Below are 12,479 nucleotides of genomic sequence, written 5' to 3'. Positions count from 1 at the left end.
AATAAATCAACCATACATGAAGAAGGAATTAAAAAAAAAAAAAAAGGGAAAAGACACCTACAGGGAAACACAGGATCAAGAGCATACAGAGAAAACAGAAGTTTGCAGGAATCAGGAACATATAGAGAAAGGAGAGCAGAGACCCCTGCAAGAAGATAAAAATAGCAAAGAGACTGGAGATGAGAAAGAGAGCAGAGATGCTTGCAGGGAGAAAAAGCTAAGCAGTAATGTTACAGCTTGAGAGTGCAGACTGAGGAAGAAAGCAGAGACAGCGCTACACAGGGAAATGGAGGGAGGAAAGAGACAGAAAGAAAAATACAGACAGACATAAATTCTAGCACCCGTTAATGTAACGGGCTTAACGACTAGTATATAATATTATATGACTCCCATACTGCTTCCAACATTGCATTCCAGCACCTGGAAACACCTTCCCAATTCAAGTACCACCTGTATGTAAGTTTAGACCCATTTTCTTTCATCAAGGTAGACATAGACAGAACTCACAAATACTATCCAACACGATTTTTGTTCCTGGGCAGTAAATGTAATTTCCTAATTACTCATGCCTAAAAAAGTATAGAAAATGTCTGTTATTTCCATAAAACTTTGCTTTTGTGACCAGGATAGTCAAATTTTGCAATTTTAAAGCCATAGAAAGCAACATATGAATCACAATTAGAATGTATTTATATTGAAGTTATACAAAGATGACCACAGAAGATTTCAAAGTGAGTAGTTTTTCGAGATTTGCAATTATATTGTAAGTCACTTTCATGAATCAGCCCCCAGATGTAGTCTCCCTTCATGTTCTCCTTATATTGTTCTTAGCAGCAGCATTCAAAGTCCGGTATATCCTGGTGGAAGTACTCACTTTGCTCTTCTGAGTATGCTCCCATGTTCTTCTTGAATGTCTCAAGATGAGCATCTAGGACATATTCTTTAGGAGACATCCTACAGAACATTTTACTGTAATTCTTTACCAGATCCTCAAACAACTCCATGCAGATTCTAGCCTTGTGATTGCCCATGAAGCCTCAAACCACTGCAACAAGCTGTTCCAAGTCACCTTTTCCTTCCTAGTTAGCTTCTTGGGAAATCCTTGCAATCCAGGATCTTTTTTAACTGTGGTCCGACAAAGACACCAGCTTTGACCGTTGCCTCAGACAGATTAGGACAGATGTCTTGAAGATACCTGAAGGCTACCGACTCCTTATCTAGAACTCTGAAAAATTGTTTCATTAGGTCTAATTTGATGTGCCGTGGTGGCATCAGTATCTTCCAAGGGTTCACCTGTGGTTCTCATTTGACATTGTTTCTCCCCGCACAGAGAACTCAATTTGCTCTGGTCAATCCTACCTTTGGTAGTGCACCTTTGTGTCTCTGTTGTCTCAAAGGCAGAGATAGCAGGGAAACTTGGTAAAATTATTTTGGAAGCCCATTAGAAATGCCACCATTTTGAAGTCTCCAATGACCTCTCAGCTGTACTCATCATTCTTCAAGGCACCTAGTAAGGTCTTGATGCTGTTGTAATCCTCTTCGAGGTGCACTGAGTGAGCCAGTGGAAGAGATGGATACTTGTTCCCATTATGGAGTTGCATGGCTTTGATGCTCCTGGATGAGCTGTCAATGAAAAGATGCCTCTCTTTCGGATTACAGACGATTCCAATTGCTTCAAACAGACTGGTCATATTGTGGCAGAAGCATAGTCCATCTTGATGGGTGAAGAAGATGGAAAAGCTTGGAGACACATCCTCTGATCTGTGACTTGCATACTTTCATCCATCAAATTCTACTGCTTGAGCCTAGATGTCAAAAGCTCAGTATAGGACTTAGTGAGACCAAGATCTCTGATCAAGTCATTGAGGTCTTTCTGGTTTGGATAGTATGGGTTTTTCTCACCAGCTGCACCACTGATGTTATAAATTGGATCTACAACATCTCCCTCACTCTCTGACTTGCTGCTCTCTTCTGAAGACAGCTGCTTTCTCTCTGGGAAGTGGGTATGGAGAGAGGATATGGGGAGCTCAGGGCAATGGGTGAAGGAATGTCCAGATATGTGATTGCAGATGCATGCATGCCAATTCAACATTTGGAAGAGTCCACCGTGCAGAAGTAGCAGTTGCTTGAGTGGTCATTGGGTTCCCCCCAAATTCTTGGGATAGAAAACTTCATCGCATTCTTTTCCCCTCTGTACCATCCTGTAGAAGAACAAAATGAAATTGTGGTAATGAAAATAATACATTTATTTCACCTATGACTAATGTGTATGAGATACTTGCAACATATTTCATATATGATATACAATATTTTCAAATGTTAAAATAAAATATTTTAAAAATTAAACATTCTAAGAAATTTTATAGCAGAAAATTCCACCATCCTAGTGAGAAACAAAATTGTCTTACCTTCCAGAGTTTTTTTTAGCAGTGCTTCTATGTGAAGTGAGGTGCCCAAGGTTTGTCTTAATCCACCAACAGGCATGCTGAAGTATGCCTTGTAGGCATTACACATGTTAGCAGATGCTTCTATGGAGTACTTTTTCCCTCTTGTCTGATAAATTGGCAGCATACATAGCAAAATACATCTGCCGGATGTTTGCGTCTTAGTAAAAGGGTTCCTAAGTTTATTCAGCTTGGAATTCACTTGGAATGTTCTGCAGAAAAGGTAAATGTCCTGGTTACAAACGCAAAGTTTGAAGGGAATGCAAGCCATTCTCTCTATTTCTGTGGCATAGGCAATTAAGAAAGAACACTTATTACCGAGGAACATTAAAAAATGTTACATAGGTATTTCCCTCATCCCTCCAATCCACATCATCCAGCTCCATTTAAAATTCTCTCCCAAGCCTCCCAAAATGAGGGGGTGCTGAAAAGTTCTCAGCCCAACCAAGAAGAAAATGACATGGATATGGTTCAATCAATGATACAATTTCAAAACAGAGAATTTTGTTTCTACAAATTGACACTTAGGGCTCCTTTTACGAAGCCGCGTTAGCGGTTTAACGCTTGTAATAGCATGTACTAAACTGCCGGCCGCACTAGCCGCTACGGCCTTCTCTTGAGCAGGCGGTAGTTTTTCAGCTAGCGCGGGGGTTAGCACGTGACAAAAAGGTCGCAGTGCGATAAACCCGCTAACGCAGCTTCGTAAAAGGAGCCCTTAATTAAATAAGATAAGACTCTTTTCAGTTACAGTGGCTAAATAACACTCATAATTTAGGAAGTTGGTTGCTTGGTTGAGCACTTTTCAGCACCCCCTTGTACTTAGTTTTCTTTATGAAATCTCCCCTTGTACTCTTTTATAGCTGGGAAATTATCCCCTTTGAGCTTCACTGGAGAGAAACAGTTTTTCCACAGGATCCACATTACCCTAATTAATTGCCAGGACACATATTACATTACATTAGATTAGTGATTTCTATTCCGCCATTACCTTGCGGTTCAAGGCAGATTACATAAGATTTATCAGGAGTTACAAGAATTGTAACTTTACATAAGAATTGTCATAGGAATTAAATAGGAATTATATAAGAATTGTCGGGAACTTGAGGCGATACATGTTGGGTAATTAAAAACATTTTAGATTTGAAAGGGGTAGTGAGTGTGGTGGATGGAGATTGGGAAGGAACTGGTTGTGTTAAAAAGGTTTTATGTATTTTTTGAAGAGTAGGGTTTAAGTTTCTTTTTTGAAGGTTTTGTAGTCTGTGGTCGACTACAAAACCTTCAAAAAAGAAACTAAAACCCACCACATAGTCTGAGTGTGGTAGTTTGAATCTCTCCCAAAGGGAATATTCATTTTCTTCATTTTCATTTGGCTATTTTGTTGTTATGGGATCAACGTTGTTGAGTGTTTGTTCTTTTAGGAGTGCACACTTTTTTCAGAGAGACACACTCTTTGGAAAGAGTGCACGATTTTCCCAATAGTGCACACTTATGCAAACTATTCACAGACACACAGTAGTTTGCGTATGCACAGTGGTTTGAACTGGTAGATTATTGTGAATAGAATGGACACTTTGGAAAGATTGCCCACTCTTTAAACATAATCTAATGATCTAATTCTATATAAATGGTGCCAAAAATTGCATGCAGAAATTTGGGCAGGTGCCCAATTCCTCATTTGTCATTTAACTGAATCTCAAGCCAATTAGCACCAATAATTGGGTGCTAATAATTGATACTAATTGGTATCAATTACATTTTACACATGTATTTTTAGGCACCGGGATCCACGTGTAACTTTATGCATGTTTCCATAAAGGGGTTGTGGTCATGGGAGAGACATGGGTGCTCCTGTAAATTATGCTCTTGTAGAATAACAGGAATCCACACCTAATTTAGGCATGAGGATTTACACCAGGGTTTAGCTGGTGCAAATCCTCTTGCCTAAAGTTCGGTGCAGATCACGGCACTAAGTGCTATTCTTCAAATGGCGCCTAACATTTAACACCATTTGTAGAACAGCACTTAGTGTATTTTTTAGTTGGCATCATTTATAATGGCTTTCTAGGTTATTCGTTATAAGTTTTTTCTATTTTCATTACTTTATTGTTTATTGACTCTGTATTACCATATATTACTGAACCAGGTCAATAGAACTTTGTAAGTTGTAAAAACTGAAGAAAGAATATTGAACTTTATAAAAAATTGAGTCCTTAGTGTACACTTTTTCAAAAGAGTGTGCACAATTGTCAGCGAACAGAAGAAAAAAAAAAAGCATGAAGGGGGTGAATATTGAAAGCTATTTAACTAGCCAGAAATGTTTCCTGGCCGGTTAATTTCTTGTTCGGCGCTAACTGGTCATATTCAGCAGCCCTTAACTGGTTAGTGCCAATGAAAATGTCCAGTTAACACCCAACTTGAAACGGGCTATATTGGAGGCATTCCAGGGTCAGAATTTGGCCAGTTAAGTGCCCATATTTAGCACTTACTCGACCAAAGTAACTGCATAAATATGACAGCATAAACATTAGTTCTATCTTTATGTAGTTCTTTATATTTAGTTAAGTTCACACTTATCCGGCTGTTTTCACCAGCTCCAGAAATCCAAAAATTCAATGCCAGAGCCTGGGCATGGCCTGGCACTAAATTTCTGGATAATGCTGGCAGCAGCAGTCAGTAAAACACTGATCAATGCCAACTGAGTATTGGGCCCCGAGTATGTTTTTTTCTGCTCATTTTCATTTATTAAATAATTCGCAACAATATGGTATATGCAGTTGCAATTAGCAGCACATCTCTTCTGCCTTGATTCCTCACATAGGTCTGGTAATGAAACTGAAGCCTTACCTACAGCAACTGCTATTCCAGGTCACTGTCTTTTTCCCTCTCATTTACCCCTTGCTATCTCCATAGTGATCTACCACTATTCATCAGGTCTCAGGGTTTCCTCAAAGCTTTCTGCTGTTCACAAACACTCTAACACTTTAGTCTCTGCCCAACATTTTCTTTTCTTTCCGTTGCAAAGTCTGAATTACGGACCTGTCAGGAAGTCTGGATCTGGCACAGGCTCCGAGATCTCTTCCTGGCACTGGTTTTCCACAGGGACAGTCGCCACCAACATTCCATCTGGCAGCTGCTGTTCCAAACCCCGGGCAAAGTTGTTCTGCCTGAAAGAAAAGCCTCACAGTATTGTAGGCATTTATAAAAGAAGCTTGGACCATCCTAAGCACTAACAGTTACAAAGGGAAAAGCAAGAGACAAGAAAACAAAAAACAAAACTAAATCAGAATTCAAAACTCATTGCTAGACCTTTAGTTGAGCATTCCCTGGGAAACACTTGATTTCTTTTTTCAGGCTGCACAAATTGGTTTTCATTTGTTTTAGGAATAGCCCTCTTTCTTTCAATATCCTGAAATCTGTCTCATATGCTTAATTCCAAATACCTTTCTCAGCATTTTATAACGGACTAGTGTTTAAGCCCGTTACATTAACGGGTGCTAGAATATATGGCTGTCTGTCTTTATTTATGTCTCTCTCCCTGCTCCTGTCTCTCTCCCTCCTGCAATTTTTCTCTCTCTCTCCCTGGCACCCTTTGTCTGTCTGTCTTTCTGTCTCTCCCAACCCCCATTCCCTTCTCTCCCCTCCCCCCCAGGTGGCTGATCCTCCTGTTCAAAGCTACCATGTGGAGAGCGGCTTGCGAGGTTCGTTACAGCCGGCCGTGAACCTCAGCAGGCCGCTTTGAACAGGAGCAGTAGCGGTTGTTGCGGGAAGGGTTGGGAGTCGGCGACGTGCAGGCCGCTGTGAACAGGAGCGGCAGCGGCGGCAGGACCATGAGCCCTCCTCCCGCCATCCGCCGCCAGCGCCGCTCCTGTCGCCCGATGCACCTAACTAGCACATACGCCTCAAGCCGCGGCCACGGACGGACACAGCACACATGAGGTCCCCACAGGAGATGAGGCGCCGCTGCTAACAGCCAAGGTAGGTGCTGGGAAGAAGGCTGGGGACTCACGCATGCGCACTCCTGCGACCACAGACCTACAGCGCACGGAACACGCAAATAGGAATGCGCATGCGCGAGTTAGCCTTTTATTATATAGGATTATAGCAACACTTGACTAGCATTGAGTTACTATGCCTTTTATTTCATACATGATTGAGGGTTGTTGTTTTTTTTACCAGCTTATAACAGTAAATGTTCATATTGAGGTGCACACTGCCAAGGTGGAAAGAAACCTCAGCTGGCAATACAAAGAAAATAAAAGATTGATCACCCGACTATTTATATACAAAATAAAGGGGGTAATTCTAATAAGGAGCTGCCTAGTAGAGAATGACACGGGGACAAATTTTTCCCCATTCCCATGGGAACTCATTTTCCTGTCCCCGCGAGTTCTTTTCCTGTCCCTGCCCCATTCCTGCAAGCTCCGTCCTCATCTGCACAAGCCTCAAACACTTTAAAATCATAAGTGTTCGAGGCTTGTGTGGTTAAGTCAGAGCTTACAGGAATGGGACAGGGACAGTGACAAAACTCACAGGGACGGGATGGGGAAATTGAGTTCCTGCGGAGACAGGGACAAATTTTTCCCTGTGTCATTCTCTAAGGCCTAGTTTAAAGCAGCAGGAACTTATGTAAATAACAGTATTCTAGCCAGCCATTTATGAACATAAATGGTCATTTAAGTGGATGAATAACCTCTTAAAAAATAGCGACCGGATCACCACGTGCGCTTAAACGGAGTGTGCACTTAATAGGAGTGGGAGGAAGGGTGGGGGGAAGGCTGTAGTTAAGCCAGCTCAGTTCTAAAGTACAGGAAAGCTATACCCTACAGCTTGAGAGGAAGCAGAGCACTCACTTTTCCAGCTGTCCCAGCCTAGCCATTGTGGCCAATCTGTTCTCCAACTGGCTTTCCTCCAAGTCAGAACGTGATTGCATTTAACCGGACTGAAGGTAACATGAAAGAATAGAGGTTGGACCTATGACATCAGTGCGCATAAGCGGATTGTGTACTTATCCGAGTTGCAAATATCCGGAGTTTACGTCCATTGACTTTAATGCACAAAAAACGGGACCATGGTGGTAGGGTGCGGATAACTGAAGCATGCGCTTAACTGATGTGCACTTAGGTGGAGTCAATTGTAGTGGAAAGTCATTTAAGTGTATAAATGATCTCTTACAGAAGTCCATAAACCGTTATTAAGATGGATTTGGGTTGATCCAATGCTTATTCCTCGTATAGGCAGCATAACATCTTTGGGATCTTATAAGGTATTTATGACCTGGGTTGGCCACTGTTGGAAACAGGATACTGCGCTTGACAGACCTTAAGAACATAAGAGCATATGAATAGCCTTAATGGGCCAGAACAATGGTCCATCAAGCTCAGTAGCTCGTTTTCACGGTGGCCAATCCAGGTCACTAGCACCTGGCCAAAACCCAAAGAGTAGCAACATTCCATGCTACCGGTCCAGGGCAAGCAGAGGCTTCCCCCATGTCTTACTAACAGACTATGGACTTTTCCTCCAGGAATTTGTCCAAACCTTCAGTCTGTCCCAGTATGGCAGCTCTTATGTTCTTATGTGGCCCCTGCAGAGCATCCTTTACAGAATACTTAGTTTAGCATGGATTTTCCCGGTGCCTAAGTTTGAGCGTCAGTTACAGAATTGCTCCCATAATTCTCTATGAATATTTCACATTCATAATCAATTCACAAATTAATAAAATATAAAATACAGAATATAATATAAAGAAAACAATATATTCTATGCACAATATATTCTATGCACTTATGGTAAACGTCAATCACCATTTTTTATTTTGGATGGTCCACTCTGCTATGGCAATCAGTTTCCCTTCTTAGTGAATGTAATTAGGTGTTTTAATTATCCAGCCTGCCTTGCTGCAATTGTTATACCTTGCAATTACAATTACTGTTCTTTGTTCATCACTTAGAAATAGCTGATTATTTATGCTTCATAGTATAAAGTGTTGATGATGATTGCAGAGAAGAATTCCCACATACAGATTGTTGTGAAAGTGTACAGCCAAAAAGGCAAGTGGCCAAACTAAGCAGAAAACTGGATGAGTAGGCCATCACATGGGGGTATCATTAAAAAACATGTTTTCCTTTAAAGGAAAGAAAACATAAATAATTTGGCTTAGCATCAGTATAATGCTACAAGTGTTCTATATGCATAGGAAGTTGGTTGTATCACTGGAGACACATCACTGATGAATTCACTGGGAATCACCATACTGACAGAGACAAGCTCAGGAGCAATGTGATGCCACCAAGCGCTCTTAAAGATGCTCAGCCCATTGGTCAGTGTCTCATCAGTATGCAAATTAAAGCTGTTAAGGAATTAATGGGGTTGTTACAGTACATTACCATTCATCTAGAACGTTACTGCCTATGCAAAATGAATAATTATCCAAATCTTCAGCAAATAATGAAGTGCCAGACCACCCAAGGATGCAGGCCACTCTGAAACAAAAGCCAAGAGCAGCAGAACCATTAAAAAATGTGAAATTAAAATCTGTTTTAACACAAAGGAGCCACCCCAGCATCATGGGGAGTGAATCCATCCCGCCTTCCATGAGTATGAGTTAGCATTGGGAATAAATGCTAAGTGTTACCTGAATGTGCCTTTCAGCACTTGCCCATTTGTCACCTCTTTGGTTTGGTTGTTGTACCCGTAGAATAATTCTCCAAAGAGTGTTTGATTCATGGGTATCTCTCTGCTGTCGCCACAGTCACTCCCCGTGGGGCAGGATTCTGAGATGAGCTGGCATGAATGTCCATCCGCTCCTAATTTGTAATCATCAATGCAGCTGCAAAATAAAACCTTTGATAAATACATTGAGTTTCCAGAACCAGCTTGAGCCATACATGTTTCTCAATTATATACATTATGCAACAAGAAAAACACAAATTAATTAAAAAATTATACGCATTGCAATGAGAGATATAAGTCTAATATTCAGCATAGTTGACTTATAGTTACATAACATAACATCGTACTTATAAACTGCATAACCATAAGTTCAATACGGTGAACAAAAGATTAAAAATAACATAACCTAAGGCTGATTTAAATTTTATGTGGTAGGCAATTCACAGTGGTGTAGCGGGGGTGAGAGGCGCCCAGGGAGGTGGCACCCCTCTCTGTCCTATTCCCGCCCCCTCTCTTTCACCTCTCCTGCCGTGCACATGCCCTCTTTCCCTTCCCCCATTCCTCTAACTTTCCCAGTGCGAGCAGCATCATGAACTTGCTGTTGGCATCGGCTCCCCTCTGACATCACTTCCTAGGCCGATTTTTCTATATTCACTATTAATGTCCATGCACTAATTTTCAAAGAAAAAAACAAGTAGGAAACTACAGATGTTAGTGAGTGGTGCTGGAGCCAGCAAAACTTTTTGTTTACTTTGTTCTCTGTTTAATTTCATCTTGAGTACACGTTGTGTTTTTTTCAAAACAAACTTAAGAAACACAACCACATTGTTTTATCAAACAATCTCCTGCAGAGTAGTGACAGACTCCTGAAGTAGGTATAGTTTTCTGCACCAAAACACCTGCAGTGTTGAGTCTTTTTTACGTTTCCAGAATTGAATCTCTCCTTTTAATAAAAGTTTGTGTTTGGAAACTTCTCTAGTTTCCCACTTGTTTTTTCTTTGACCTACGTTTTTCATGGGAACATCGTGTTGCTTTGTGTGCTTCCATGTGCTAATTTTCTCATCAGTGAATGGCTTTTAGTGCATGAGCCCCTACTGCCACCTAATATGTAGGTGATAATGGCTTATACCCCCATCCACTTACTAATCAGTTAGCACACGGCAATGTAGTTGTGTTAATCAATTAGCTCAGAACATGCTCATGTCCTACCCTCAGACCCATCCCCAAACTAAGGTGTGGGTAGTGTCCATACAGAATATGTTCTCATCCAACATTGCCAAGGAACTCTGTTGTAAAATTGCCCCCTTGGCAGAACCAGCCTATCATGGCTATCACTGCCTTCCACATGCAATGATGATATCTAGGGGATAATTCTATAACTTGGTACCCGGTAGGACCCTATTCTTCTGGCATCTAAGAGAAGATTAGGTTCTTACCTGGGTAATCTTTTTAGTAGAAGGGCATATGAGTCTAGAACTAGTGGGTAATTCACCTCTAATCGTGAGTTGTGTAGAAGACGTCATCTATCTTTTTGGCTCTGCCTCTTTTATCCCTGCTCTGCGCTCTTGCTCCTCAGTTCATACCAAAGCAGTTGACAACCACTACAAAAGGAGAAAGAGGAGGGGCATGAGGTACTCCCCAACAAAACCAAGTCTGCTCTGCCATTAACCAAATACAACTAAAGAAAACCAATGCTAATAGAAACATTAAAAAACATTCCAGCCTTGTGCCAGTTAGAAGCCCCAGAAATCAACCAGTGAGTTCAGGCAGGACTTAGTACATAGCCCTGGGAAAAACGGTTTGGTCCCTTTAAATCCTCCATCTTTGAAACTGCTGACCAAACAGGTTAGAAGGCAGCCTCAGCTGCAGAAAGCCCTTCCCCAACGTAGGGCTGGGTGTGGCACAGCAGCTCTTGAGCATTCAGAGAGCTGGCTGTCTCAGAGGAGAGGGCAGTCTAAGGAAGTTCTCATGTTGAAAGAGCCTCCATCTCTTCAAGAGCCAGCAGACGTGGAAACCCAGAGACAGAGACAGAGGAAGCAGCCCAGAGACAGAGGAACCCAGAGACAGAGGAAGCAGCACAGATAAACCAGGAACCAGGAGATGGACTGGAGTGCTTTTCCAGAGTTTGTGCTTCCTGAAGAAATAGAAGTAAGCTAATTGGATTGTGTGCTTGTTTTTGAAAAGTTTTCTTTTTCTTGACTTTTTGGGTTTTGGCTGTTTTGCTGCTGGGACAATTATTTAACTGCCGTTATGCTTTGGAAAAAGTCACTGCTGAAGAGGTCATTTTGCCGCTGTATCGGGCAATGGTGAGCCCACATCTGGAGTACTGTGTCCAGTACTGGTCGCCGTACCTCAAAAAGGACATGGCGGGACTTGAGGGAGTCCAGAGAAGAGCGACAAAACTGATAAAAGGTATGGAAAACTTCTCATACGCTGACAGATTGAAAAATGCTGAGGCTATTCTCCCTGGAAAAGCGGAGACTTAGAGAAGACATGATAGAAACCTTCAAAATCATGAAGGGCATAGAGAAGGTAGACAGGGACAAATTCTTCAGGCTGTGGGGAGCCACAAGTACAAGGGGGCATTCGGAGAAATTGAAAAAGGACAGGTTTAGAACAAATGCTAGGAAGTTCTTTTTCACTCAGAGGGTGGTGGACACATGGAACGCGCTCCCGGAGGCTGTGATAGGCCAGAGCTCGCTACAGGGGTTCAAGGACGGTCTAGATAGGTTCCTAAAAGAAAAGGGAATTGAGGGGTACAGATAGAAGTAGAGGTAGGTTATAGGAATAGTCAGAAACCACTTCACAGGTTATGAACCTGATGGGCCGCCACGGGAGCAGACCGCTGGGCACGATGGACCTCTGGTCTGACCCAGTGGAGGCAACTTCTTATGTTCTTATGTTTGGAACGGTTTTTTTTTAAAGCCAAGATGGCTGCTGCAAGCTGAGGCTTGGCTGCAGTGAAGCTACACTAGCAGTGTCCTTCTTAAGAGCTGAAATACCCTGAAGGTTGGGGCAGGATCTGCCCAACACCTATGAGGTGAGATTTGAGGGTTTATTTTATTCTTTGTCCTGACAAGGAGCCACTTTGGCAAATCCACCAACCTTCTGCTCTTGAACTCTGAGGAGAAGGGAAGATCCATAACATTGCAACGTGATGAGTTTGTTTTTCTGTTTGCACTGAAGACTACTGGAGACTGAATTGAGTTTTGTTCTATTGCTGTCACAATGAAGTAAGACTTACCTGGGACATAAGGTGAACACTTTTGAGTATTAATCAGACCAGGCTGATGAGTGCAGCATTATTGGGCTGCCAGTTATTGTTGCTGTTATTTTTGCACTTTTGCTTTTCTTGTATTCTTTTGG

General features: G+C 41.9%; 1 protein-coding gene across 1 annotated transcript in view; it reads right to left on the bottom strand.

Moving 5' to 3' along the window:
* The window catches only part of ASTN1 (astrotactin 1), a 463,118-nt gene that overhangs the window by 180,835 nt on the left and 269,804 nt on the right, over positions 1 to 12,479 (bottom strand). The window contains exons 13-14 of the mRNA XM_033915539.1: positions 9,076 to 9,270; positions 5,481 to 5,608 (exon numbers count right to left, since the gene is read on the bottom strand). Coding sequence (XP_033771430.1) covers positions 5,481 to 5,608; positions 9,076 to 9,270 — 323 coding nt within the window. The remainder of the gene's footprint in view (positions 1 to 5,480; positions 5,609 to 9,075; positions 9,271 to 12,479) is intronic.

This window comes from Geotrypetes seraphini, chromosome 12 (genome assembly GCF_902459505.1).
Source record: "Geotrypetes seraphini chromosome 12, aGeoSer1.1, whole genome shotgun sequence".
NCBI classification, from domain to species: domain Eukaryota; kingdom Metazoa; phylum Chordata; class Amphibia; order Gymnophiona; family Dermophiidae; genus Geotrypetes; species Geotrypetes seraphini.
Note: the sequence above shows the minus strand (reverse complement) of the source record. Positions and strands in the feature narration are given on the sequence as shown.